Source organism: Cryptomeria japonica, chromosome 3 (assembly GCF_030272615.1).
Source record: "Cryptomeria japonica chromosome 3, Sugi_1.0, whole genome shotgun sequence".
NCBI lineage: Eukaryota > Viridiplantae > Streptophyta > Pinopsida > Cupressales > Cupressaceae > Cryptomeria > Cryptomeria japonica.
In genome coordinates, this window is record NC_081407.1 from 801422532 (window position 1) to 801439119 (window position 16588).

General features: G+C 35.3%; 1 protein-coding gene across 3 annotated transcripts; it reads left to right on the forward strand.

Annotated features, from left to right (window-relative positions):
- The first annotated feature begins 3376 nt into the window (after positions 1-3376).
- LOC131036823 (uncharacterized) lies at positions 3377-15707 on the forward strand. Of its 3 annotated transcripts, none has more exons than XR_009104144.2 (4): positions 3377-3743; positions 7729-11963; positions 14966-15032; positions 15203-15707. XR_009104144.2 is itself a non-coding variant. In XM_057968814.2 (2 exons), exon 2 carries the CDS (start codon positions 7850-7852, stop codon positions 11912-11914), a length of 4065 nt encoding a protein of 1354 aa, XP_057824797.1. In that variant the 5' UTR covers positions 3377-3743; positions 7729-7849; the 3' UTR covers positions 11915-12176. The 3 variants fall into 3 exon arrangements, 1 of the variants encoding a protein (XP_057824797.1); XR_009104145.2 differs by having other exon boundaries at positions 14969-15032; XM_057968814.2 differs by lacking the exons at positions 14966-15032; positions 15203-15707 and having other exon boundaries at positions 7729-12176.
- The last annotated feature ends 881 nt before the right edge of the window (positions 15708-16588 follow it).

Below are 16588 nucleotides of genomic sequence, written 5' to 3' on the forward strand. Positions count from 1 at the left end.
TCTACATTTAGCTCCTCTTTAATACGATGTTGCGACTAACAAAAATGTCATCCTGTCAAAGAATGGAAAATTATGCCTAGCCAAGTGGGAGAACTAATGAAAGAAAGGCAGTTGAATGATGTCCTCAAGAGATCATCCAAAAAAAAGTTTCGAGGTGAGTTCTCAAAAAGAAGAAATGCAAGTTAGAAGGGGTATAGAAAATAGGAGATGAAGCTCGTGGAACAAAAAATAAGGAAAGAAAATGGTGAAAGGAAAAAATAGAAAGGTAAAGCAATTGAAATCAAATATTTTAAGTTTTACCATACTTACCCCTCCAATTTAGCTTGAAATGGAAGCACCCAATTCCACTTATGTGCTCTTTGATGTGAGTGCTTGATTTTGATGCTTAAAGGAATGTGGGTTGCTCTTAACACAAACTTAATCTTGATAAAGAAATTAGATTTTTATAAGCAAATTAACAACATAAATTTAGTTTGATGGATCGTGGAATGGAGAGTTAGGATTACATGAGAAGATAGAGTCTTAGCCTTATGACAAGTGTCATAAGGTGGAGGTTTGAGATAGTGACATGGTAAGCAAATTAACAACATAAATTTAGTTTGATGGATTGTGGAATGGAGGATTGCATGAGAAGATAGAGCCTTAGCCTTATGACAAGTGTCATAGAGTGGAGGTTTGTGATAGCGACATGTGATAAGAGGAAGAGTGTGTGAGAACACATTGGCAAGACCATGAGGTTAACACATGGAAGAGAAGTGGAAAGTGTAAGAGGACAAAACTCAATGAGGGTGATATGTGGATGGAAGAAGAAAGTGTAGGGTGGCTACACATGTGTAGGAGGATCTCACACATGTGTGAGAAACCAATGAGAAATGGTCAAAGGATGAGGTGGAAGGTGATGACGACCTATGTGTGCTCACACATGTGTGAACACCCAAGATGGTTATATACATCTCTCACATGATTGCAAGTTTGAAAATTTAGAAGAATTTTTAATCAAAGAAAATGATAATTATAATTAAGAAAAGTTAATTAGCGAATTACCAGAAAAATTATCGAATGGAACTATGATTGAATTAATTAGATTAATAAACCTTAAGAAGAAACAAAAACTTATAAAAAAACATAAGCATGCTAAGTTCACCATTATACCTTTTTGTGATCCATGTGGGAATATGAAAACAAATTCTAGAAACTTTATTCTCCAACCAAATAGAGGGGCCCAAAATCCCGGCCACATTGAAAATGAAGTTCCAAACAAATCCTTTCCCGTCGTGTTCGTCAAGGTTCGTCCACCCTGTACTTATAAAACGACCTTTTATCTTACCACAGGATTTCATGACAGATAAGTATGTTCTTTTAATTTAAATATTAATTTAAGGGGCCGTAAAAGAGGGTGTGAGTATCTTTATTATTATTTTAGGAAAGCCTGGTTTTGGCCCTGCACTAGTGGATTTAAAATATTAGTTGTAATGCACTACTGGATTTAATTTGGGGAAAATAATTAAATTTTATGGGTAGAGTAAATTTGATTGAGTAAGGAGTTTGAAATTGGATATGTTAAATAGAAATGAAATATGGAAATTGAAATAAATTAAATGTATTTTGGTTTAAAATTTGGTGATGGGAATGTGTTACTGGAAATTTTAAATTGAAATTAAATGTGAAAGTTTAAATAATTAAATATTATATTTGATTATACAAATATTTTATGATAGATGTATTACATTTAATTTAAATGTGAAAATTGAAACTATTAAATATGGTATTTGATGATGAAAATATGTTATGATAGATATTAGGAATTGAGTTGTCAAAGGGTTTTCCAAGTTTGGTATATCAACGTGAAGATTTACTCTATTATTAATCTCAAAGCCTTACATATTACTTCACTAATAAAGAAGATGTTAATATACCATCCTAAAATTTACTCTCGTAGTAATCTCAAACCCCTATATTACTCGTAGTAAAATTTACTCCATTATTAATCTCAAAGCTCCAATATTACTCATATTAAAATTTACTCCCTTATTAATCTCAAAACATTTAAAATGAGTTTAAATAGCATAAATATTAAAATAATGAACCATCTTTTAATGAAGAAGCTTGTAATTAATTTTTAAATGTATTTATGAAAAAAAACAATCTTTCACCAATATCAAAATATAATTTACTAAAATATAAAGTTTTATAATTTTAGGGAAACAAAATTTACAAAGTATTTAAATATCTAAAACAATCATTTTTATCAATAAATAAAAGAAAAACATATCAATATATGAAATTAAAAATTCTCTACACAATAAAAAAAGATAATAAAATATTAACAGATCAAATTAAATTGTCCTTAAAAGGAAAATACTCAAATACTAACACATCAAGCTAAGCTTTTTTCATGTGATAAAAAGAAAACAAAAAGAATATGAAAGTACCAATACATATATAAAAAGAATAATAAAATACCAAATCATATAAAAAGAATACTAAAATACCAACACATCAAATTAAACATCTCTTTTTTAGTAGTACAGACACATCAAATTGACATTGCTATTGTTATCAATAAGGAGCCCATACTCTATATGATCATCCCACATTTCAATACAGAGCCCATACTCTCTGATCATCCCATATTTCAATACTAACACACCAAACTAACCTTTTTTCATATGATAAAAAGAAAACACCAATATATCAACATGAAAATTAATAGATGAAACTAGCTAGCATTTCTTTACACAACAAAAAGAAGATTAAAATACCAATACATATATAAAAATAATAATAAAATACCAACATATATAAAAAAATATTAAAATACCAATACATATATCAAAAAAATAATAAAATACCAACATATATAAAAAATATATTAAAATACCAACATATCAAGTTAACATCTTTTTTATTATCAATACAAACACATCAAATTAACATCCCCATTTGACTTTCTTCATCTTGATGATGGATCATTGAGTGTGATCCGAAACGTTGATGCAAAAATCTTACACACAATAGAATCCAGAAACTACACTCTCATCCCCATTGTTGTCAATATAAACCCCACACTCTATATTATCAATACACAATACAAAGCCCACACTCACACTTGAAAGATCATCCCATGTTTCAATAGATAGTTAAGTTTATAGCTCAGCACTAGGTGCATACTTCATTGATAACACCTTTATTAACATTCCTTTATTTTATACAATATAAATATATCAAATTAAAATTTACTCAAAATCCCAACATTTTCTCCCATAATTAATTAAAAAATCCCTCCCCATATAAAATCTCACTTGAAAAACATTAGCCAGCCTAAAAATTTAAGGACCAAGGATAAGCTAAGTGGACTGTGATACTACTTGTACCGAGGCGAACAGTGCATAAATGAAGTACTTAAAAAGTGTATAGGCCTGGTGTGGATTTAGGCTCGGGGCTATCCACCATAGGAAGTAATCGTTCACGCCCTTCCGATGATATTCACATTGGGCTTTGAAAGAGATGGAAAAATTTCATATATCTTAGCTCTTAAAAACCTTCAAATTTCGGAGCATTTTTCCACTTTTTTGTTTATGACTCGGTCCAAAGCAACATCACTTCTACTGCATTTTTGTCACTGACCGAAGCAAAAGAAATCAAGAGGAAAGAAAGAAGAAAGAAGAAAGAAGAGAGAAAGCTGCAGCTACAAAGAGAAAGAGAGGAGAATTTTCAGTATTGTACAACATTCTATGCAATCAGTAAGTTAGTCATGATTTTTCTATGTTTCTTTAATGGGAAAGGAGAATAGAAATTCAAGGGTTGCTGTGCTCTACTGTTTGGTGCTGGGCACTGTGTCTGGATCGTCATTTGGGCTTACATTAGTCGCATGTTGGTGGAAATTTATGCTTTTTTTTTTGGGTGTTGTTTGAATTCTGAGGAAAACGGAAATTAGGGTCATTGCTGTTTTTGTTCAGGTTTTAGCTGCATGCCCAGCTCATGTTCAGTTATGTACGGGATTAGTGGGGTTAGTACTGGAGTGTAAATTCTCTGCATGGGCATTTGGGTTTTCGGTTTAGGATTGTAGCATGTGTAAACCAGGGTAGGGATTAAATATCTTACCTGTAATGGAAGATTATCGAGGTCGGATGTTTTTTCGAGAGAGCTCAACATGGTCTGAGCTGTTTAACATGTGTTTTTGATGAATGATGCTTCTGGGGATTTAAACTGAAATGTTTTAGTGAAACCCATAGTTTGGTTTAGTGGAGAGCATCAGTGGATTTGGAACAGGGACAAGTGTTTTTGACGAATGGTGTTTGTGGGGAGTTAAACTGAAATGTTGTATTCAGGCCTTCGGTTTTGTTCTGTGGAGAGCTGAAGAAGATGCGAACTTAAGTTTAATGGTTCTGTAGGAATTTGATTGGAAAATGTGGAAGCCGCGTTGGGTTTATAGCTGAAACATAAATTGATTGAGACACTTTTTTTTAGTGGAAAACATCGTAAGATTTGAACCTGTTGGCCGCTGTTTTTGGTAAATGCTACATGTGGGGATTCAATTCCAAATGTCGTGCTGAGAGCCCTAGTTTTGTTTTGTGGAGGCTTATGTTCGACCACTGATTTTGTTGAATAATTCTTGCATGTATTTAAAGTTAAACGAGACACCTTGTTTTGTTTGGTGGAGAGCTCGACAGGCTTTGAGCTGGAAATAGTGCTTGTTAAGGTTTAAATTAAAATGACATGTTGAGACATCTTGGCGTGTCGCCCCTGCTTTTATTTTTATTGAGAACCTAACAGGGTTTGAACTGTTTAAACATTACTTTTGATAAATGGTAGGGTCATTAGGGAACTCTAGTGTAGGCGTGACGACCATGCCCCTCTCTGTATCCACATCTTCTGGTGACTATATTCTAATTTGTATAAAATATAGATGTGCTCCTAGTCATTTAGTCATGTACCCTGATTTGAACAGTGTCCCTGCTCCTTTACCAGTACATGTATTCTCACATCTACAGGTGGCTAAGATAAACGGTGCTTGTGGTGATTTAAAACAAAATTTTATATTGAGATAGCCCTGTTTTGTTTAGTGGATGCCTTTCAGGATTTAAACTAGAGCTAGTGCTTGTAGGGCTTAAAATTAAATTGCTATATTTAGATGCTCTTGTTTTGTATAATAGATTACTTAACAGGATTGAACTTTTGATTATTCCACAAGGCAAATGGCGCTTTTGGTGATTTGAACTACCATTGTTTCTTGAGATTACTGCATTTGTTCAGTGGAATCTTTAATAGAATTTTGACCATTGATAAGTGCTTAGGAGAAATGGTGCTTATGAGGATCAGCAAACCTAATCATTGCATCGAGACGCTTGTTTTTGATTAACTGGAATTTGAACTATTCACCAATGTTTAAGGTAAATGGGCTCATGGTATTTAAGATAATATTTTGTGTAAGGTATTACACTTTAAGGTAAACAATTGTTATAAGGATTTTATCAGAAAATGTGGGAGCCAGTATTGGTTGTGTGTGTCCTAGCTGAAACAGAGTCCGATTTGGGCCCCCAGCTTTGTTTTTGGAGAGCATCTTATTGTTTTTGAACTACATATAATTGTTTTGATCAATTGGACTTGGGGGATTTAAACTAGAATTTTGTGAGGAGAGTACCTTTTTTGTTTTCTGAAGTACTACAGAGTACTTTTGAACACTGTCTTTGATTGATGATGCTTGTGTGCATTTGAACTAGACTTCTGCCACTGTTCCATGAGGACGCGTTCGCCTATGGGGGGATGTTTCCAAGACTTGGGGGAAATGTCCCTCTACAGCACATGCCATTACATACCAATTGCAACCTTTAACTTTGTGAAAGCTAGTTTACCTTTCATGGGGCACTTGCAAAGATGTTATATTGCAGATTTTGCCTTGAAGATTTCAATTCACCTCAATTTTGTAAATGAACACCACCACCCCACCACCACCACCGCTCTGCCGCCCTCCCCAAAATTAGGCACGTGGTACCCCTGTCCCTTCGCCCCCCGTCAGGAAACTCCTTAGAACTATGGACTTTCTGCTATTAGACCCTTTATTTATTTAGTGGAGAATAACATATTTGAACTTAGGGAATCGCTTGTATTAACCTTATAGTATTGAGATGCCTTGACTTTGTTTATTGGAGATCCTTAATACTGTTCAAGGTAAATCGAAATAGTTTTTGAGGATTGAACTCTAAAATGCTGTGTCAAGGCCCCTGGGTTTCTTTTGTAGAGACCTTCACTTGATTCAAGGTGTTGATTAGTGTATAAAGGAAAATGGTGTTTGTGAAGGTTTAAATCAAAATGTAGCATTGATGCCCCATGTGTTGTTTAGTGGGGAACGTAAAACACAATTTGATCTTTTAACTACTATTGTTTGATGATTTTTGTTTGTGAAGCATCAAACTGTAAATGTTGTATTGAGGCCCCTACTTTTGTTTTAGTGTAGAATCTCACAGGATTCAAACTGTTGGTCACTGTTTTCGCTAACTGGTGCTTGTGGGAAGTTAAACGAAGTGTTGTATTTGTATTTCGGGTTTTATTTAGTAGAGAATTTCACAGGACTTGAATGTTAATTACTGTTTGAGATAACTAGTGTCTGTAAAGGTTTAAACCAGAGTTTTGTTTAGTAGAAATTCTACAGAACTTGAACAATGATAAAAATGAGGATTTAAACTAAAATGTTCAGTTGAGATCCCTGTATTTCTTTTCCTAGAGAATCTCATGGGTTCTTGACAATTGTATGCTTTTTTTAACTCATTGGTGGGGATTAAATTTAAATAACTTCCTAACATCAGTGGGTGGATGCATTTGAAGTGTTTGTTTTTGTTTTGAGCAAATGGTGCTTGTGGATGTTATAAACTAAAATGTTATTTTTAGAACCCTATTTTTTGTTTGGTAGAACCTTTCACAGGGTTTGAACTGTTTGACGCATGATTGATGCTTATTGTTTCACAGTTCAAACTTTCTTCAAGTCCATGAATGGAAGTTTGGGGAACCTTCCTCTTGAGAACATGAGTGTTTAAAGGGAATTGTCAGATATCTGGAGGGACTATTATTTTGTCTGTTTTTAATTTGTTAAAATTTAGGTCAAACCCTTCATTGTGTATGCTTCATCTTTACACGATGGTGAGACACATTTGTTTGTTACTTGGATCAATGCATCTCTCTATGTGGGATAATGCATATTTTACTGTATCTTTGGCATGAGATACCTGTCTTTGAGTAGAATTATCTCATTTCTTGATGTCAACATTGAAATTAATTTCATGTTCTGTTGGTCCTAGTTTATTTTCTTGGCAAAACTGTTGATGTTGTATCGACTTAATACTGATCTGAAGATTTGTTGTCTGATGACATCTAATACAATAAACAATCAGGAAATAATGTAAATTGTTACAGACATGAAACACATATTTTCCTTTCAAACTCAACAATCTGCGCATTCAGATCAACTGGTCTTAGATATAAGATAATATTAATGAATTCCAGCATCCTTTTTCATTCGACCACCATAGCCTAATTGTATGACTCCTTGGTTCATGCTGCAGTTGATACCGTTTTTAATATTTTTCATTGCACCAATTGCTTGAGATGAACGAACTTTCTGATTCTGCATTTTATGTTAGCTTTCTGTTGTTCTTTATTTTTGCAGTACCAGATATCTCTTGTCATAGTCATAAGACTCATGACCATAATGGATCTTTTGTTGTTTTGCAGGAGGTATATTTAGCTCATACAAATATAGTAACGGAAACATTGATTGCAGAAATATCAATTCTGGTGCACAAGTTTTGTCTGAGGAAAGGCAATCTTCTTATTGCAGGACTATCTGGCAGAAATGTTTGCATGCCTTGCAGATGAAATGAGGAAAGTGGAGGAAAATACAGAGGAATACCCAAGTCTCGAAATTGTAGACATAAAAAATATGAAGATAAAATTAAAGACAGAATTGAAACCAAATATTGCTCGGCTAGTGGAAGAAGATAATCCAGATGAGTTAGAGGAGCTTCTACTGAGTGAAAGGAATTTAGAAACAATACCTTCAAGCAAAAAAGGGAAAAAGAACAAAAAAAATGTTTCAAAAGAGACTGACGAGTTCTCCAAATTAGCCAGAAGAATATTTCATTATGCTTGTGCACTTGATTCTATTAAATGTTGTAAAATTTTGTTAGATTCAGAAAAGTTCACCCCTGTAAGTATTGATGCTGTAGATGAAGTTGAGCAGCGCTCAGGTTTGCATATTGCAAGTTTTTGCCATAACCATAAATCTGTAGATCTTCTTTTGAAAAAGGGAGCTAATTCTATTCTTTTAAATAGGCATTCGATGATGCCTCTTGAAGAAGCTTTATTGAGTCCTAACCTAGATGTGGACTGGGACCTGTCTACAGATGCATCTGAAATTGTTAAACAAATTGGGGAGAAGGATTTAAAAGTATTGAAAACTCTTGTAATAAAGTGTAGTAGCAAAGAGGCCTTTGTTGCTTTGGCATTCAAATTTGCTAAAAATCTAACTTTAGTTCCATTAGTTGCTCTATTACATGTCAGAAGGTCAATCATAAACACTGTGATGAAAAGTTCAGAATTTGACACAGAATCTGGAGGGACAATACTTGATTACATGTTAGAAAAGGTACTACTCTCCCCATCTCCTAATAGCCCAGATGAAGGATTCCAAAATCTTGCAAAATGTCAGACAACCAATTTGGAGGAAGAGCATGTGTCAGAAGTGCTGAACTCAAAAAGAACTTTAGGGGATTGGGATGACGATAATCCAGAAATAAAGTTCAGGAAAGATGCTACTGAATGGGAGGAAATTAATTCAAAATATTGTTCAAATTCAAGTGAAGGAGATGCTAGTCGAAAAACTGGCAATATAGTGACAGAGTCTACTAAGGCATCTGGTAAATGCAAAGACAATCATGATTTACAGAAGCAGAACTATAGAGTTGCAAGAAAAATATTAGAATGCATTCTTCAGTTTGTCCAAAGCTGGAGTGCACATGCAAAAAACTGTCTGCCACCATTGATTCGAGCTGTGCAGGTAAATGATCTTGAACTTATCAATATTTTGCTGGCTTCTTCTGCCCCAGTCAATGCTACAGATAATGATGGAAACACGGCTCTTCATTGGGCCTTGAAACAAGCTACTTCTTTCAATAGGTGCAGTGTAAACTGTAGAGTTGTGGAAAGGCTTCTAGAAGCTGGTTCATCTGTTACATCTGGAAACAATACTGGGGCAACTCCTGTACATACAGCTGCAGGTCATGGCCACCTGGATGCCCTTTTTTTAATTATAATGAAGCATGAGGGATGTATAAATGTACTGACAGGAACAAAAGAGACCCCTCTACATTATGCTGTGAAAAATAATCATCTTCCATGTGCAGCTCTCTTACTTAGATATGGGGCGAACCGAGATGTATTAAGTTTGAGGAGTCATAAACCTATTCAACTTGTGCGGTCTGCTGAGATGCATGATTTGATAAGTCTGAATGGCCACCTTCTTGAAGAAGCATGTGATCAGATTGTTGCTTCCCAAAATTGCATTCCCGCAGAGTTAAAGTATTCACATTTCCAGAAAACACAGGGAACAAATTCTCTGTTTCCAGATGGCCTATCTCCTGTCAAGCATCCAGATTCCATTTCTCAATCAGCCACTTCTGCTGTATCTAATTCATATCTGTCTGTGGCAAGAGCGATGCCACAAAATCCTGCTGAAGTTCCAGAAAAATTCCAGGCACAGCCTTCAACCCAGCTTTCTGCATTTGACTCACAGGAGACTGACATTGCCTCAAATTCAACTTCTTGGCAAACAGTTCAGAAAAAGCCACGCAAGCATACAATCAGTGCAGATGCAGTTGTAAATACCAAAGAGCAGCCTCCTGCTAAAACAGTTACCTTGCCTCCCTTCAAGTCAGTTTTTTGTCGCTTTCATGGGACCAACAAGAAGTGCGAGTGGGGATTCAATTGCCATTTTGCTCACTCAGAAGAGGAACTTCTCAAGGGTCAGCAAATGACACTTCTTAGTCAGAAGGTGGAAGCAGTTCATGGAATTCAAGTAATTTCCAGTGCATCTGATTCTTTAAAGAATTATAAAATCAAGCTGTGTATGCATTATGAGAGAAATGGAAATTGCCCAAATGGGTTGAAATGCAAATTCGCTCATGGACAGAAAGAGCTTAGGCCTATATCAGCTTTGCCAAGTGTTTTATCAGGTGCAAGAATTGCAACTCGCCCTTCAACTGCATCATCATTCGGATCTTTTTCAAGTGAGGAATTAGATGACTTGAATTCTCGAAAAGTCTTTGTTGGTGGTTTACCACCTTATGTTAATGATAAGGAGCTCCTTGAATTCATGGATGGAGAATTTGGAAAAGTTGTGGATTCTACTGTTATTTGTGGCAATGATGAAGATGGGGTCATCAGATCTAGAGGATTTGGGTTTGTTTTGTTTGAAAATCAGAAAGATGCAGATGAAGCGGTAAGGAGGCATTACATTCCATTCCAAGGTAAAAAAGTAGAGCTTAAGAAAGCAATGACTCGAATGGAATTGGCATCTGGAGATGAATTAGGAAAGCAATGTTTATCCTCTTTGGGAATTTCATCAGCAGGCAATACTCGGTCCCCTGCTATAGCTTCAACTTCTTCTGATACTATCATGCTTGATGAGAAATTGCATTCAGGCACAGATGCAGCAAGCTATAACCAACATTTGCCGGTGCCACAATCATCTTTATCCATGGAGTCACCCCAAGGATTGATTCAGGATGATCTTCCGTGCCAGCAGTCTTTTGCTTCTGATTCTGCCAGGTTCCTTTCTGAAAACACCAAGATAATTCAGAAGAGTGGACAAATTGAAAAGATCCAAAACAGTGAATCTGTTCGTCCTGTTCACAACAATTCTACTGTGGAAGGTTCTGCATCGTATGAAAAAGTTTATCCTTTACACCATGGTGTTGAGCAATTACAAAAGCTAGATAATACCTCCCGTCATTCTTCATTTCATTCCTACAACCTGTGTTCTTCACAATCTCTCAATACATTGCCTTCCTCGCCTTCATCTCTGAATACAATGCCTTCCTCACCCCTGCCAGGCCTGTCAAGTATTTATGATGCCCCAGTTACAAATGGTAACATAAATCCATTGAATGGCCAACCCTTCACTTATTTTAGCAGTGGTACATCTAATTCTTATTTCAGCACCACGCCTGGAACTAATCATTCAACACAAATCAATGGTCGCAGTGATGAGGATCTCTCACTATTACTTGAATTGTTACAAGTCCGTCCCATGCCAGAGTCAACACAGGCTGAATCCTTGTGTAAAACACAAGTTTCTAACCGTGGCGTAAGCCAATCTGTAATGCCAGTATCTTTTCAGGATAGTTGGAAAAGCGACACTTTAGCTAATTACCAAAATTTGGATCCCCAGTCTGTATATAGCGGAAGTTGGTATGATTCAATAAAAAATGGCAGAGACGTTGGGTGTCAATTGTCAGGTGGCATGAGGTATTCTTCAATACAAAATTGTATAGACAGTGAATATCAATTTTCAGGTGGCTTGGGGTATCCTTCCATCCAAACTGGCACAAGCAATGAGTCTCAATTATCAAATGCATTAAGATATCCTTATTTGTCACAAAGTTCAACAGCACACAGTAATGTATCAAATAGCTTCTGTTATGATAGTTCATTTCCAGAAAGTTTTGAATACAATCAAAATTACCAAATTCCAGTTGCATCACAAGGACATGGAATAATATCTTCGGGTAGATATGTTGCTTCAGAGTTAGCCAAAAATATCTCTAATCCTTCTAATGGCCACTTTCAAGAATTTGATAGGTCCATTGTACCTTCCACTTATGATTGGAGCAGTTTACAGGATTCAAGGTTTTTGAACTAAACTGGAGAGGCTACTGTGCCACAGGAGCTTGTGGAAATATTCCTTTAAGGTATTAGTCAAGGCAGTTCTGGAATTCATACTCCATGTGCGGTGTTGGTTTAATCTTTCATTTTTGTAATTGTGAGTGCATGTGTGCACTACAGTTTCTGCTAATAGTAAATAGGTGTCAGATACATAGGTTATATACAAGTCTGTATGTACAAGTGAAGCTTTGTGTTTACAAGGTGCAGCTTTGTAATTCTTCGCAGATTATTTTGTCAAATGCATCGTTGATGAGGCATGATGTGATGGTGACATATTCTAACCTTTCTCTTCCTGTCTCTCTTTTTAAATGGGATGTGATGTGATGTAGTTGTAGAGAAAAATCTATATAGCAGAATTATTTGCCTAGGTATTCTGATCAAATAGTCTGCTACATCCAAATTATGATATTTTCAAAAATATCTTCATTTAAACCCAATTATATGTTTTCTGTTTATTCTGGAATACAAATATTTTTTCTTCATGTGTCATTCATGCATAAATACGTATGGCTTTTCCTTTGAATGTTCAGTTTCATGATCTTTTTATTGTTGTATGGAGCCTAATCATACTCGGAGGTTATATTTTCCCCACTTTTATCGGCGCAGTTTCCCCCCAAATTATTCAACGGGGGTTTGGGGGCAGCGCCCCCAAGATGGGGTCAAAGGGCAGCGTCTCTTGCAGGGTCTAGGGGCAGCACCCCTGGCGCGCTCCTTGTCATGGTACAGGGCGGGGTCGAGGGGTAGTGCCCCGTGGAGCTCAAATGACTTATTATTTTATAAAGGCGCCAGGAGTTATTTTTCTATTGGTTGACATATTGTAACCCTAATTTTTGTAACCGACATAAGTCTTGTTAAAACGGTCAAGGGTTAGGGTTTTTTGTAGAGAGAATTTCTGTAGCATTTTGCAACGGTATTGAGTTGCAAGGGATTGCTGGTTGTAATTGGTTCAATTTACTGGATAATAATATTGGACTCTCTGTTTGGTGAGACTCTCTGTTTGGTGAGCATAACCCGAGTTTGGGTGAACCACATTAAAATTGTCTCCTCTCTATTATTATTTCTATGTTTTTCATTCCTCTGTTTAATCATTATTTGCATATAATTGATCATTTCTGCATGCAATTCCTAACACTTTTATCACTTGAAAATAATTAAACTTTTAAGAATTTAGTAGGTCAATTCCAACAAAAACTCAAACCTGCTTTGGAGTGAATATTTGAAATTTTGTGGAAAAAACCTATAATAGAAACCTGAATAAAATGGAGTGTTTTTATACTCTATCATCACTTTGATAACTATTTTTACTCTATCATCTTTTTGATGACTATATAATAGAAACCTAAATAAAATGGAGTGTTTTTATGCTCTATCATCACTTTTATGACTATTTCCACGAGCAATCATTTCTGTATGATCTTTTGCTTATGTGCATTGGTAATTATTTAAAGGGGTTGGAAAAAACACCCAAGCACCACTAAGCAATACCGGAGAGAAAGAAGATGCTAATTCTTCCTCCTGGATGGTTGAACATTTCTTGATCAGTTGATTGGAATTATATTTTTTGAGTTCTCAAGAAGTCTTTGTTGGTGCTTTACCATGTTCTGTTAATGGGAGGGAGCTTCTTGAATTTATTAAAGTATCTTATTATGTTCAGAATAATGTGATGGAAATCTTTTCCTGTAGCAATTCTACTTGGTACTTTGGATATGAGTGGATTGGTGAAGTTTTGTTACTCCTAAGCTTGCCCTCAAGGTCAAAACCAAGGTATACAAAATTTGAGTACGATGTAAATGGAAAGAAATTACCTCGTGAGCTTTCATAAGGGGAACATATTTGAATTTTTTCCTGGCTTGGCTGTGACTTGAAAAACAACCTACGTTTTTATGCTTCTCTAGCACATAAAATGGTGTTCTGCTTCAAATTTTGTGTTTGGATGATTTAAATTCTCAAAGAGTCTTTGTTGGTGCTATACTGCACATCGTGTCAATGACAGGGAGCTTCTGGAATTCATTTAGGTATCTCATTTGGTTTAGAATGGTGACATGAAAATCTTTTTCTAGAGCAATTCTCCTTGGTACTTCAAATTCCGGTGGATTGATGAGGTTTTGTTTACTCCTGAGCTTGGCCATGAGATCCAAACTCAGGGATGCAAAATTTGAGTATGAGGTAAATGGAAAGAAATCCCCTTGTGGGCTTTCATTAGGGGAACATAATTCTTAATCTGACTTGGCTGTTACTTTAAAGACAACCAATAAGTTTGATTTAATTTGCATCTCTAGCACATATAAGTGGCCTTCCACTTCAACTTTCATATTTATAATGCGTTGTGGCCAAAAAATGACACGTAGGTGTGGCAAAAGTCCTCAGCATTTCTATGCCACCTCTTGTCTAATTCGGCTTAGCCTATCACTTTCTGAATTTCTAGAATCACAGTTGACTACTTTGCTGCTTAAAAAATGGATTAGAAATTTAAAAGGCATACATTTCGTGAATATATATGTCCAAGGTAATTATAGTTAATTTGATTGAAACAATGCTTAGTTAAATAATAAGTTCTTTAGAAAGCTCATTTAGATCCATAAAAAAATTCAAATGTTTAGATCCATAAATCAATTGATTGACCAGTCTGTCAACAAGGGTACATTCAACATAAATTGTCAGAAATAGATCTTAATCCAATGGCTCAGATCAAACTAATGGTTATCATCATGTGAGTTCTTCTAAAATTTAGGGTAATTTTCACAGCCAATACATGCTAATTGCTTTTGTGGGAATCGACAACTTTTATTTGTACTGTAAGTTAATCTGTATTGTGAATATCTTTCTTTTAATGGTTGGTAAAGAGAGCTTTAGATGATTGCCCAAATCCTGGTCCAGGTGTAGTGGAAGTTGGCATGACTGCGTGACTCAATTCTAGGTTGCACAGATGATTTGTCTCAATTATAATGTGGCTGAAGGTATTCTTACTTGTCTGAAATTGCAATCATACAGTTGTTTCTAATGGTTTCTTTTGATGATTTGTTTCCAGAAGGTTTTGGATTCAATGAAGATTACCCACTTCCAAATGGGTGCACACACATAGGATGTATATTCAGGTATGAATGACTAATTGCTTTAAAGAATCCGGGTGCTTGGTAATTTAAAAAAACATATTTAAGCCTCTTAACAGCTATTTAAAAATATAGTAGCTCACATGAACCTGCTACTTATGTTTTGCATTAGTTTATATTCGGGACATTGAACTGAAGATGATTTTGTTCTACAGGGCTGCTCGGAAATATTTGTTATTGTTTCTTGGAGACTGTTCTGGGTTTCATCCTCCACATGCACTGTTAATTTAATTTGAAAATATTTTGCACTTGTGAGTGCCTCTGAGTAGTTTTTGGGAGTATCAAATCAATGTCTGAATATCAGGCTACACAAACGTTCATTTACAAGTGAAGCTTTGCAAACTATAGCAGATTCTTTAGTCAAAGGCATCCTTGATGTATACTGTAATGATATATTCTTCTTAGCATCATCTCTTTTAATGAAATGCAATCTAAGCCAGGTTTACAATGTACGTCATGTTGCCATTTCACTTGATGTTGCTATTAATGCTTAATTCTGACTATTGTAGTAACATTTCCGGTCCTTTAGCTACCTACCAAGATGTTCCCAAAGGGACTAAGGTATGGCTCCAGGACTGATTGAATGCCTTTTTGAATTAGGAAAAATGGCTATCATCGAATCCACCTAGTGGGTATTATAATCATGATATCTTCAGTAGATTTGCTGGCTTTCTCCATGCTTTGAAAATACCAAAGCAATGTTTAATTTAAATAAATGTCTTTTGTAGCCATTTCAAAACTTATTTATAGATACCAATTAGAAAACAAATATTGGTGACAGATTAAGATGGTCATATCTGGAAGAAGCATCTGCTTGGATCCATCTTATTCCTGTGATAACGAAAGTACAATGAATGCTATTAATTTAATGGACAATCAAGTCTTGTCTTTACTCAGTAAGAAGATAAGTTCTATATAATCACGTGCTTGAATAGTTGCACACCCTTATTTTCATTTTCCTTCAACAAAAACTCTTCAAATACATCACAAAAGAGGATTCACATTTCAGTTCATGAAGATAAATTCAAAGTTGAGGTCATAACAACACCGAAGAACTCTTTCCTACATAATAGACAACAGACCAAAAGTATTCTTTCTCGTGGTGTTAAAGCCAATAAAGGTGGTTTGTCATGAAGAAAATCAATAAATCATATACCTAGAAGCTGATATAGCAAACCCAAGTTTGGCATACAAAGAAGAAATTATGGAACAATTATTTTCATGATGGTGGTAGTTCAAGTTAAATGAAATGACAAAGAAATTCAATGCAAAATTTCTTCTGCATTTAAATAGTTTATTCTATCTCATTACATTTAAGAAGAAGAAGAAAAATTAGTTGCTCGAAGTGAAAGAAAGTCATATGAATATGGTTCTGTGATTTATCCTCTACATTTTTTCCTGTAACATGAGATTTCTGGTTAAATTCTTAATCAAATGCCTGTCTTGACTCTAGTACCCTGCAAAGAGACCTGTTAACCTAGATGCCAATACTTATATAAAAATATGAATGCATATCACCAATTTCATATTTCCCAAGGGTT

Excerpts from the sequence above, each read along its gene's own strand:
- LOC131036823 (XM_057968814.2), top strand. The coding sequence starts at position 7,850 with ATGTTTGCATGCCTTGCAGATGAAATGAGGAAAGTGGAGGAAAATACA.